This window comes from Numenius arquata, chromosome 2, assembly GCF_964106895.1.
Source record: "Numenius arquata chromosome 2, bNumArq3.hap1.1, whole genome shotgun sequence".
In the NCBI taxonomy this organism is placed as follows: domain Eukaryota; kingdom Metazoa; phylum Chordata; class Aves; order Charadriiformes; family Scolopacidae; genus Numenius; species Numenius arquata.
In genome coordinates this window covers 131,463,701-131,475,981 of record NC_133577.1, presented here as the reverse complement: position 1 = coordinate 131,475,981, position 12,281 = coordinate 131,463,701, and the positions used below count along the sequence as shown (strand labels likewise).

The 12,281-nt window shown below is 51.5% G+C and overlaps 1 protein-coding gene across 2 annotated transcripts in view; it reads left to right on the top strand.

Moving 5' to 3' along the window:
• Nucleotides 1-12,028, top strand: part of NRF1 (nuclear respiratory factor 1) — a 62,750-nt gene extending 50,722 nt beyond the window's left edge. Inside the window, exon 10 of one of the 2 annotated variants that reach the window (XM_074168449.1) lies at nucleotides 11,295-12,028. In XM_074168449.1, the coding sequence (XP_074024550.1) occupies nucleotides 11,295-11,458 (164 nt within the window). In that variant the 3' untranslated portion in view covers nucleotides 11,459-12,028. The remainder of the gene's footprint in view (nucleotides 1-11,294) is intronic. The other variant, XM_074168448.1, reaches the window with a different exon arrangement.
• Nucleotides 12,029-12,281: the final 253 nt, after the last annotated feature.

The window sequence follows — 12,281 nt, the reverse complement described above, 5'->3', positions numbered from 1 at the left end:
ATAGCAGCTCCAGGGCTGTGATCTTCCTACTTCCCAGGCAGTTGTTGATGGAAACCCTTGCTTCTTGTTTTTGTCTCCTGTGCTTATCTTCTGTTCTAAGGAAAAGTCAAAGCTATGGTGTGACCTACTAGATTGTGACACTCGGTTTAGTGAATCACAGAATCTTCATGGTTGGAAGGGACCTTTGAGATCATTGAGTCCAACCGTACACACACACACACACACACACACACACACAAAAAAAAAGGAAACCACAAACACCAAAAAACCCACAAAACAAAACACCCAACCCAACAGTCTCGGGCACTAGAGCATGCCCTGCAGTGCCATGTCTGCACGTTTCTTAAATACCTCCAGGGATGGTGACTCCACCACCTCCCTGGGCAGGCTGTTCCAGTGCCTGACCACCCTCTCAGTAAAGTCATTCTTCCTAATATCTAATCTAAACCTCCCCTGCCCCAACTTCAGACCATTTCCTCTGGTCCTGCCATTATTCCCTTGGGAGAAGAGGCCAACACCCACCTCTCTACACCCTCCTTTCAGGGAGTTGTAGAGGGCAATGAGGTCCCCCCTCAGGCTCCTCTTCTCCAAACTAAACATGCCCAGTTCCCTCAGCCTCTCCTTATATGACTTGTTCTCCAGACCCCTCACCAGCTTGGTGGCTCTCCTCTGGAGACGCTCCAGCAGCTCCATGTCCTTCCTGTAGTGAGGGGCCCAGAACTGAACACAGCACTCGAGGTGAGGCCTCACCAGCGCCCAGTACAGAGACACCATCACTTCCCTGGTCCTGCTGGCCACACTGTTCCTGATACAGGCCAGGATGCTGTTGGCCTTCTTGGCCTTGCTGTTGGCCACCTTAGTGCTCTGTCTGTGAGCTGCCATGACTCAATTTTGCTATCAAAACTTCAGGTGCCTTGTTACGTTGCTCTTTGTTGTGGTTTTGACCAGAATGGCTCTTGAAAAGACGAGTGATGGATGATCTTGAGGTACGCTGGCGGTCAGCAAGCAGAAGAAGGACTGCACCCTTATTCAAATTATCATTTGGTGGAACACTTTTGTGTTTTGAAATGAATGACACAGGGGATGGGTAGGGAAGAGCTGTGACTGTTTTGTGCCTAGAAAGTTCTCAGAGCTTAAATCATGGTGAAGATCTTTCCAAGTATCATCTTGTCCTATGAGACATCTAATTTGAGTTAGTCATTGACGCTCTAGCAGTAGTTGGGGGGGGGGAAGAGAGAGAGAGAGGGGGGCATGCTTTCAGAAGACAATTTGTCTTATCTTAAAGTAGGTGCCTGTGTTAAGAGATGTCTTCTGCTTTCTTTGTCACCAGTGAGCGTGGTAAGATTCCTGAAATGCTTGATTTCTGCAGCTGACTTTGGGTGAAATCCCATCCATGGTGTCATGTCAACACCTCGTATCTTAAGGGACGCCTTTAGTTTGCGGATGTTTCTTCTCTACGGTTAGAGGATTTTCCAGGGTAACAGCACTCATTTTAGCTGGCGTGGTTTAAACTCGTTACAGAGATCGGTGTTGTTTTTCTGAAGTTACATGCTCGTGCCCATTGCGTGTCCTTCCCCCCTCTTGAAGGCCTCTGGAGTCACTCCCCCAAAAGGGAGGTGGTCAAGATGATAATTTCTGGAAATCTTGGCAAGCCAGTTTCCCATGCGGAGCGATGTATGGATTTAATAAAAATCTGTTGTGGGAGCTTTTAATACACACGCCAAACAGTGCTCTTCTGTGTTAGCAGTAACACACCAGGTAGTCTCCAGCGCTGCACTTAGACCTGTCTTGGTGAGGGTAGGAATGGTCATTGCTCCAGGATTCGGTTTAAGGACACAGTTCCTCTGCAGTTGTTTAAGTGCCGGTGGTTGTGGTACCTTTATTGTAGGCAATGATACCTGCCATGTTGCCAGAACACGTGTGTGACTGCGAACAGCTGGCTGGAGCTGCTCAAGATCCTGTTTTTATGACTGTCCTTTTTAAAACTGGTAGCAGTGAAGCGTAAGAAGTCCCTCCTGCTTTGCCATGTTGCTAAAAGAAATCTTACGTGGCTGGGAGAATGAGGTATAGAATCACAGAATGGCTTAGGTTGGAGGGTACCTTAAAGATCATCCAGTTCCAACCCCCTGCCATGGGCAGGGACACCTCCCACCAGACCAGGTTGCTCCAAGCCCCGTCCAACCTGCCCTTGAACCCCTCCAGGGATGGGGCAGCCACAGCTTCTCTGGGCAACCTGGGCCAGGCTCTCACCACCCTCACAGCAAAGAATTTCTTCATAATATCTAATCTAAATCTCCCCTCCTTTAGTTTAAAACCATTCCCCTTCATCTTATGGCTCCCCTCCCTGATTGAGAGTCCCTCCCCATCTCTTCTGTAGGCCCCCTTTAGGTATTGGAAGGGCACCATAAGGTCTCCCTCACGCCTTCTCTTCTCCAGGCTGAAATATATATCCCGTGTTTGACTATGGACCAAGTTTACTGTCAAGAAATACCTCTAGTGCCAGCTGATCTGTCCTGTATGTCCTAGTGTTGTTCCGTATTTGCTTGGTTGGTGACTCTACTGTCAGTGGACCCCAAAGCTTCTTGACGTAAAACGGAGCCTGCAAAATCTTGTTCACATCCCAGGCTGAAAGGAATTCAAGCGATGGCTTCCGCCAGCCCCTTGCCTGAGCCAGCATCAGTCTTAGCTGGCTCTAAAAGACCTTTGGTGTTGGAGACTTTGCTCCAGAGCTTCACTAACCTTATCTTTAGCGGTTGTCTGGGTTTCCCCCCACCTCTCTAACATCTAGTGCAACTTTCCATGTTGCACTTCGAGCTCGTATCTTATTCTGTCCCACTGTGGAAAAGACGATCAAGCTATTCCCTGCTTATCTGCATCAGTCTTGATGTATTTACAGGCTGTCCTAAGTATATCAATCAAAGCATGCCCACCAAGGGCAAATGTTTCATTGTTTGGAGGTCCTCCAGCAATGCATTTTCCTGCTTGTTTTTTGTGCATTAAGACCTGCCCATTGGTCATTTTGAATTGTCTACGAGAATTCTTCCATCAAGAAGTTGCCATCAATTCTTCAAGAGTTGCCTTTGGCTCTGAAGGAAAGGCAGCAACGAGATGGTATCTGCTGACCTGTGTGCTGGGGCCCTGTGGTGCATTCCTGAGCGCAAGAATTTCGGTTGGTCTGCTCAGCCCCGTGCCTTCAGAGGAGAGGAAAAAGAAGTTGCAAGAATATCTACTGCAAAATGCTATGGTAGGATCGTGCCAAGCAAAGTTTGGACAAGTTTCCCCTCAGTGCAAGCAGAGAAGACTGAAGCAAGTAAAGTCCTCTGCGTGAGTTGGAGGTCAACGGCCAAGAAAGCCCAGTAGAAAATTTCACTCTTTTTAGGCTTCTCCATTGTTGGCATGAACACCATGAGGCCTTCAGAGCTCTAGCAGGGGTCTGGGAGACTTGTAAGGCCTCTCAAAGTGGTCTCCTGACTCTGCAGTGCTTGCAGACGTTCAAAGCAAATGGTAAACCAGGCAACTTTCAACACTTATACCCATTTTGATGTCCAGGAGAATAAGATGTATCAACTTTGGCATCCATCGCATAGGATCTGCTTTCTCTCCTTGGTGCTGAGTGTGATTCTGGTGCCGGCAGATCCCCAAGAGCAGCACCAGCTGTGGTTGACCATGGCTCATGGCTTCTGGTGATTTGAAGCAGGCTGTAGAGCCCTTCTGGAGGTCCTGGGTTTTGATAAGATTATAGAATTGTAGAATTGCTGAGGTTGGAAGGGGCCTTTAAGATCACAGAGAACAACCATCAACCTGACACTGCCAAAATCACCACTAAACCATGTCCCTCAGCACCAGGTCTGCCCGGCTTTTAAATACCTTCAGGGGTTGTGGTGCCCAGATAAAAAACCAAATGATCCTGTGCTCTGTTAAGGGCTCCAAGGTGGTCACTGAAGTCATTGTTCATTTTCTATTTTGCCCCATAAAAGAAATCCCAAGAGCAAGTACTTTTGTGCTATTGGGTGACTCCAGACCTGTGGCCCTTGCTCCTCCACACTCAGAGCAGTGTTTCTTGTGGCTTCACAGCTTTTACAACCATAAACTCAGTTCTTTTAACAGCTTCCCTCTTGAATTCTTCCTTCAGCAGCCTCTCCAAAGGTGTGTTGAAAAGGTTTGCACCATCTCCCCTTCCCACTCTTCCTGGGCTTCAGCTGCCTTGGTACCACGGAGCTGGGCATTGCTTGGAGCTCCTGGCTTCCTGATGCAGGAGCCAAATGGTCGTGCTTCTCCATTGCTCACAGCCCTCCCTTTCCAGAGGCTGTTCCCACAGGGGTATCAGCTCTGTTGTAGTAGATGCTACCAAAGAAGAGGAGGCCGTTTCCTTTCTTGAGTCGACGTTCAACATGGTGACAGTGGCTGCTGTTGTCTTCTCTGGTCAAGGATGGGGCTGGTTCTTGTCTCTTGACCCTCCAGGGGTTTGCTCTTGTGTTCCTGTTGGAGCACCAGGCAGAAAACGTTACGTGTGAGGTCCTGCCATTCAGCCTTTCCGTGGTGTCGAGGGCTGTGCCAAGACATTCACCGGAGGAGCCCATCTCAGCTGGGAAGAGGACATCTCTCTCACTGAGTGACCGGCAGCCGAGAAGGTCCCTCAAGATCACACACTGCTTAGTTTCTCCCAGCCATTCTGCATGCCTTTGGGCATCTAAAGTGAGGGTCAAGCTTTCAGAAGGGTTACACTGAATGTCCATATTGTCCATACCGGTTGTTGAGACAACTCCTGTCTTGGTATCAAGGAAGGCTTCTACTCCCGGGTGCATTTCAAGGCTCGCAGAACCTGACTATCCAGCTGTAAGCTCAGACTGCTGCTGTACGAGAGCATACCAAACATTCACGGGACACATGGCAGCCAGGTTCTTCATACCATCTGCTGCCAGATCACACCCTGATGCTTACAGTCCACCTTCAGGCGGAGCTTCGTCCAAGGTTGCCTTGGGCTGTCACGGTTTCTTCACCAATGGGACCTTCGTGGTGGTAGGATCTGCTTTGGCATTTCAGCCCATCTTCCATCCATGTCTGGTGTGATTGCTTCATACCTGGAATGAGATAGCCAACTAGCTGAGCAGATCCCCTCTTCAAAGCCCCATCTCCACAAACTGGTTCTTTTTTGACTGTAGATGAGGTGAGGTTTACACTACTCTAGTTGCTGATACAGCCCATCGCTGTGTTGTTTGACCACACCTGGAGAACAATGCCAAGGACCTATTTGTCAGCATCCCATGTATGAAGATTAATTAGTGGCTATCTGTGTACTTTGAGCACCTTAGCAGATGGCCTGAGCCACCTTGAGCTACCAGACACCGAACAGGAGACAACGATGTACCTTGAGGAATGGACTCAACCGTAGATACCGGGTGAAAAAAAGGCATGTCTTGTGTCGCTGAGTAGGACAGTGTTCCAGATCCTGAAGGACTGGGAATGTGCCCAGCAGTTGGAGACTCTGGTAGTAGCTCTTCCTCGTGCCGCACTTGCTTTGATCTCGAGGGTGAAGAGGTGTTAAAGCAAGGCAGAAACTGGCACTGATGAGCCTGGTCTCCTGAGCATCAACTGTCCTGGACGTCCAGGGCACTGCTGAACCTGGACACCAATTCCCAGGGCATTGAGTCATCCCACCCACCTGGCCTTCTCCCCCAAGGCCCTTTGTGGTGGTTTAATGTGGTCACCAGCAACGTAGGATCAAAATGGTTGTTCTTATGCCGCTGCTGATCTGCTCTCCATGCCAGGTAAGATGACTCTGTCAGCCATCGCATGACTTTTGGCCTCTGAATCCTGTGGCTCTCTGGTCCTAGGTAGATCCTAACCCTTACCCTTCTTCTTCTGTAAGCTGTAACTTCTTCTCTGCTGGAACAGCAGGAGTTTCATCATCTCCTATGACCTGATGCAGTCCCCCGGCTAAAATGCAGCCACTAATATAGTCTGACCCAGCATTAGAGTACAGCCGCAGCTGTCTCCGAGTCAGACGACTCTAATCCTTTGATTCATGGTGGCCATCTCAACCCCTAAGACCTACCACAGCTCTCCTTCTCCCTTGGTCACCCTCATGTCCTGCTGCAGCACCCGTTCCCCTCCATGGCTGTCAACCTCCTTCCTAGCAAAGGTTCCTCCACCAAAAAAAATTACTTTCCCTGACATGCTGCAGGTAAGTGAGAGGCAGGGCCGCAGCGCTGGCTCAGCCCCAGCTCCCTGCGTAGATGCTCTCCTTGTGTCCTTGCCGAAGTTGGCTCCTCATCCCTGCCCAGGACAGGAGGTGCTGACAGGTAGGTGAGGTTGGTGGCCAGGAAGACGTGGTTCACAGGGCGATGGAGATAACCTGGACTTTGTGCCTCACCCACCACTTCTTCCAGAGGGGCTTTTTGGGTGGCTTCATGAAGGGGAAGAAAACGCACAGCCCGGCTGCATCTTCCCATTCGCCAGGAGCCCGTGTCATAGAATCATAGAATGGTTAGAGTTGGAAGGGACCTTAAAGATCATCGAGTTCCAACCCCCCTGCCATGGGCAGGGACACCTCCCACCAGAGCAGCTTGCTCAAAGCCCCATCCAGCCTGGCCTTAAACACTTCCAGGGATGGGGCATCCACAACTTCCCTGGGCAACCTGGTGGTGAAGCACTGGAACCTCACAGGAAAGAATTTCCTCCTAATATCTAATCTAAATCTCCCCTCTTCCAATTTAAAACCATTACCCCTTGTCCTGTCACTACATCTCCTGACAAAGAGTCCCTCTCCGGTTCTCCTGGAGGCTCCCTTCAGATATTGGAAGGCTGCTGTGAGGTCTCCCCGGAGCCTTCTCTTCTCCAGGCTGAACAACCCCAGCTCTCTCAGCCTGTCTTCATAGGGGAGGTGCTCCAGCCCTCGGATCATCTTTGAGGCCCTTCGTGTCCATGGTCTGTGCTGCTCGGTGCGTGATTCATCACCTCTGCTGTTGTCCCTCCCCGGGCAGGAACTGGTCTGAGCCACGTGCGGGATCGGATGGGATCCCTCTTCCCTTCCCTCTCCTGCCTGCGCCCCCCCCATTCCTCGCAGAGCACCCCGGCACGGCTCCACTTCCTTTGCAGATACGTATTTTTTCCAAGACTCAAGAAGTTGGGGTGGGTTTGGTTTTGGTTTTTTTTTTTTGTCTAATGGATTTCCTGTTTTTAATACAATTGAAAGGGTCTGAAATCCACGCTTTAGATTAACATATGCCAGCTAGATTAGGGCTAATCAGGGTGCAGGTCTGAGCAGATGCAGCGCAGGGCCAATCCTAGACCTGATTACAGTATCTCAGTAGTTTAATCGTCTCTCTCCCAAGGGCGATCATCTCTGCTTTAATGCACAGCAGACTTTCCAGCCCTCTCCTCCTTTGGTTTGTTACCACCCCTGGCAGGAAGGCCGCTACGTCAGATGCTGAGGCGATTTAGTTTAATCCCATGCAGAAAGGGATCTGCCTGGTGCCGTCTCTCGCGGAGTACTTCCCTGCTCATCCATGCGCTCCAAGATGTGGCCAAACCTTGGGTGATACAAACTCATCGACGAAAACCCTGGTTGAGTCTTCACATCTCACTGTCTTTTGATAGTATCCATCTTTGGCTGCAGCCCTACCCTGGCCAAGGTGCTTTTGAACAGCACGGAAGGATCATCTTTTTAATATTGTGTGGTCTGTGCTCCGTGAGGGTAGTGGGGACTCTGGTCTTTGGGTTGGCCATGGGCAGGGACCCCAGTGAGGTCTTCACATCTCACCATCTTCTGATAACACCCATCTTTGGCTGCAGCCCTACTCCGGCCAAGGTGCATTTGAACAGCACAGAAGGATCAGCTTTTTAATATTGTGTGGTCTGTGCTTCGTGAGGGTAGTGGGCACTCTGGTCTTTGGATTGGCCATGGGCAGGGACCCCAGTGAGGTCTTCACATCTCACCATCTTCTGATAACACCCATCTTTGGCTGCAGCCCTACCCTGGCCAAGGTGCATTTGAACAGCACAGAAGAATCAGCTTTTTAATATTGTGTGGTCTGTGCTCCTTGAGGGTAGTGGGGACTCTGGTCTTTGGATTGGCCATGGGCAGGGACCCCAGTGAGGTCTTCACATCTCACCATCTTCTGATAACACCCATCTTTGGCTGCAGCCTTACCCTGGCCAAGGCGGGTTTGAACAGCACGGAAGAATCAAGCTTTTAATGTTGTGTGCTCTGTGGTCCATGAGGGTAGTGGGGACTCTGGTCTTTGGGTTGGCCATGGGCAGTAGACCGTCATTTGAGAGCTCCAGCAATCTCTTTTGGGCTTGCAACCCGAGTAACCCAAAGGGCTTAGTTAGGTTGTTGGTCTGGAGCGGGGATTTTAGGTGCATCCCAGGCCAGATCTCCAGGTCTGTGCCAGCACCTGCTTAAACTGGGATGTGCTACGTTTCCTTGTAGGGTCTGATCGGAGATTTTCTTTAAGAGGGCTGAGCGTGAGCTCTTATTTCAGTGTTTTCTCGCCTAAAACTGTCGTCTATTTGAAAAGCACCTTGGGAGCTTTGTACCTTCTCCTGGCTCCACGCCGTTCCTGGCGCTCAGCGCTGAACCGTCTCACCAGCAAAGCGATCCCTCGGTTGGGCTGTGAACTGGACGAACGTGGACACAACCCTTTTCGGTGTGGGACGGCCCTTTGGCTGGGAGATCTGGGAACTCTCCTGCCCGTGGAGCCGTTTTGAGACGCGGAGAGGAAGGGATGTGGGAAGGGCTGCAGAGCGTGCTGCGCTCTGCCGGGGTCACCCACCTGGTCAGTACGATTAACTCGTAAGCTTTCCTGTCTGTACAGCGAGTTATCTGAGGACACCGAGCCCTGCTCTGCCGCCCCGTGTTATTTAAACGAGTGCCCTTGGCGGGACAGAGAGCTGCTCTCTGCCACAGAGACCTGAATCAAAAGAGGTCGTCACTGCTTTTTCAGGCAAAGCCTGGGTCGGGAACCTGCTGCCTGAAACCTTTTGAGCGCTGTTTCAGGTGTTGGCCATCCCGTGCTCATGGCTGGGAGGATTTGTTGACCCCCTAAAAGCTGGGTTTTTTTTTCCCCAACGTGGGGGCGGATAGCTTCGGAAATGTCACATAGAAGGTAGCATTTACAGGTTCGCTTGTCCAAATCCTGTTTTACCAAGCCAAAGGCAGTGGTGGGTACGGGCAGGTAATGTTGGAGTAGAAAGATGAAGTTTATCTTGCCAGCCTGTGGGATTTGCTATTCCCCTTCCCCTGCCCGGCTGTATCGAGCGGTGCCACTGCTCCTTGCTGGTTTTTCCACCTCTTTTCATCGTTCGCGTCACAATATCCTCAGGGGCCCGGTTGTTTTGTTGTCACCCTGGTTGGTGTTACCTGCCTCACCGCGTTGGCCACAGCGGTGCCTTCCTCTGTGACCGAAAATCCACCCAAAGCTTTGCCAGCTCCAGCTCGGGGGCATCTCATCCCTTTCTGTAGCTGAGCCACCCTTGGGAGAAAGATGTTTCCTACTTTGCTGGACCCATCCAACGGAAGGGCTGAGGAGCTTGGTTTGCTTTGTTTTCTCTCTCTTATATGTCATATATACACGTGTGTGTGTGTCTACAGCCAGTATGGCTTGGCCAAGGCTCACCGGTCTCACGCTGCCCTTCACCCATCTCGGTGTGAAGGCAGAAGGACCTGAGTGGGACGGAGAATGATCTGGAGGAAGGGAATTGTGTCTGAGAGAAGCCGGTGGCTGTGCCAGGCTGGTGGGCAGGATGGGTGGTCTGTGGTCTGCACAGGGACAGGATGGATCCTTCTCATGTGCCATGAAAGTGGGAAGGTGTTTGAGTGGCATAAAGAGTTACCAGGGATGGAAGTCTTGCAGGGGGGAGAAGCTGAGTTGATCCCTTCTTTAGCCCCAGGATTCCCAATTCTGGGCAAATCAAGTGGGAAAAAATGTGTTTCAGAAGTGTGTTCCTCATCTGTGGATGACCACTGTTGGGCTGTGTGGTGGCACACAGGAGAGACACATGGGAGCGATCCCTGCCTCCAGCAAAACATGGCCTGACGGGGTTGGCTGTACAGGTACCTGGCTGTACCATCCCAGCGTCTTCTTTGGGTTCCTCCTCCAAAAAGTTCTTATTTCATTCCTCCTTAACCTTATTCTCTCTCCCTGCTGCCAGACAGCCTGGCATGGGCTGAGCTCGCCATGCTGCCACCCAACCCTACCCCTCGCTCCCATGCCAGGTGGCACCGTGGTGGGTGAGTTGGGCACAGCGAGGCCACCAAGGCACGAATAATTGCACCAGCATGGACACTGTGGGGTGGGAGGCGGTTGTCTTCCCTGGGCATAGAATCATAGAATGGTTTGGGTTGGAAGGGACCTTTAAAGGCCATCTAGTCCAGCCCCCCTGCTATGAGCAGGGACATCTTCAACTAGATCAGGTTGCTCCAAGCCCCCTCCAACCTGGCCTTGAACCCCTCCAGGGATGGGGCAGCCACAGCTTCTCTGGGCAACCTGGGCCAGGCTCTCACCACCCTCACAGCAAAGAAGTTCTTCCCCACATCTCAGCTCAATCTCCCCTCTTTCAGTGTCAAACCCTTCCCCCTCCTCCTGTGGCTCCCCTCCCTCATCAAGAGTCCCTCCTCATCTCTCCTACAGGGACTCTCCCTCTCGTTGACAGAACGAGAGGGAATGGCTTCAAGCTCCAGCAGGGTAGGTTTAGACTGAACATTAGGAAAGAATTTTTCACAGAAAGAGTGGTCGGGCATTGGAACAGGCTGCCCAGGGAGGGGGTTGAGTCACCATCCCTGCATGTGTTTAAGAGCCGTTGAGATGTGGTGTTGGGGGATATGGTGTAGGGGAGAACTTTGTAGAGTAGGGTAGATGGTTGGACTCGATGATCCCAAGGGTCTCTTCCAACCTGGACGATTCTATGATTCTATGACTGGAAGGGGCTCCAAGGTCTCCCCGGAGCCTTCTCTTCTCCAGGCTGAACCCCCCCAACTCTCTCAGCCTGTCCTCCCAGCAGAGGGGCTCCAGCCCTCCCAGCATCTCCGTGGCCTCCTCTGGCCCCGCTCCAACAGCTCCATGTCTCTCCTGTGCTGAGGCCCCAGAGCTCCAGGTGGGAGTACTCCAAGGATCCAAAGGACCATCTCCGGAGCAGCACCCCCCGTGTCGAATGCAGCCCCCAAGCCCCTGGGGGACCACACCGTGGCCCGTGGCCACACCAGCCTCGTCCCTCGTGCCGGTCTCGCTCCGCTCCTTCCCTCCCAACCCCGCTCCTATATTTTTTTTCTTTTTTTTTTTTTGTCTCCTCAGGTCTCGTCCAGATCCCTGTCAGCATGTACCAGACGGTGGTGACAAGCCTGGCCCAAGGCAACGGCCCCGTTCAGGTGGCGATGGCACCCGTTACCACGAGGATAGCGGACAGTGCCGTCACCATGGACGGGCAGGCAGTGGAAGTGGTGACCTTGGAACAGTGACGATGCCCAGAGCCGGGATCACGGTGATTTTTTCCTCGTCTCTTAACGCGAATAATTTTTTTACGCCTCTCCAGAGATGCAATCAGGTGGCATTGAGTCTCCCAGCTTTGGAAGCGAAGGTTTTGTTAAACTCTTTTTTCTTTTTTTTCTTTTTTTTTTTTTTTTTTTTTAAAGGAACACAAAAAAAAAAAGGAAAAAAAAAAAAAAATAGGAGCAGAGGATGCGTGTTAAGTGCATTTTTCTAGCGCCGCTCTGCTCTCGTGTGAGCGAGAAGCCAAATTGTGACGGGACTTTTCATTCCGAGGAGATTGAAAAGCAAAAAAAATAAAACAAAGCAGCCCCTTTAGCCCCCATTTCCCCCCCCCCCGCCCCCCCCAGGTGAGGCCTTGGAGAGGGGGGGGGAGTCGAGGGACGAGGAATGGGGGAGCACGGATGCCCTCGGCCGAAAACTCCTCCGGCAGCATCGCCGTCGCTCCCGGGAACGGCCCTCCGCACTTGGCAAATTAGGTTTCAAAGATTTTAACGTGGACTTTTATATTTAAACAAACAAACGAAAACACACGCACACACAAAAAAAAAAAAAAAAAAAAAAAAAAAGAGGAAGAGAGTTCGGAAAAAAGGCTCCTCTCCTGGGAAAAAAAAAAAAAAAAATAAAATAAAATTACAAATGCATGTGTGACTGCAGGGGGGTGGCAACCTCTTGAAGGGACGCTGATGCTCTTCCAGGAGCCCGCGCGACGGCCGCCCCCCACCCCCAGTGCCGGCCGGCGAGATCCCGGCCACCTCCGCCTTCCGTCAGGAGAATCCCGGCCGCGCTCCGCTG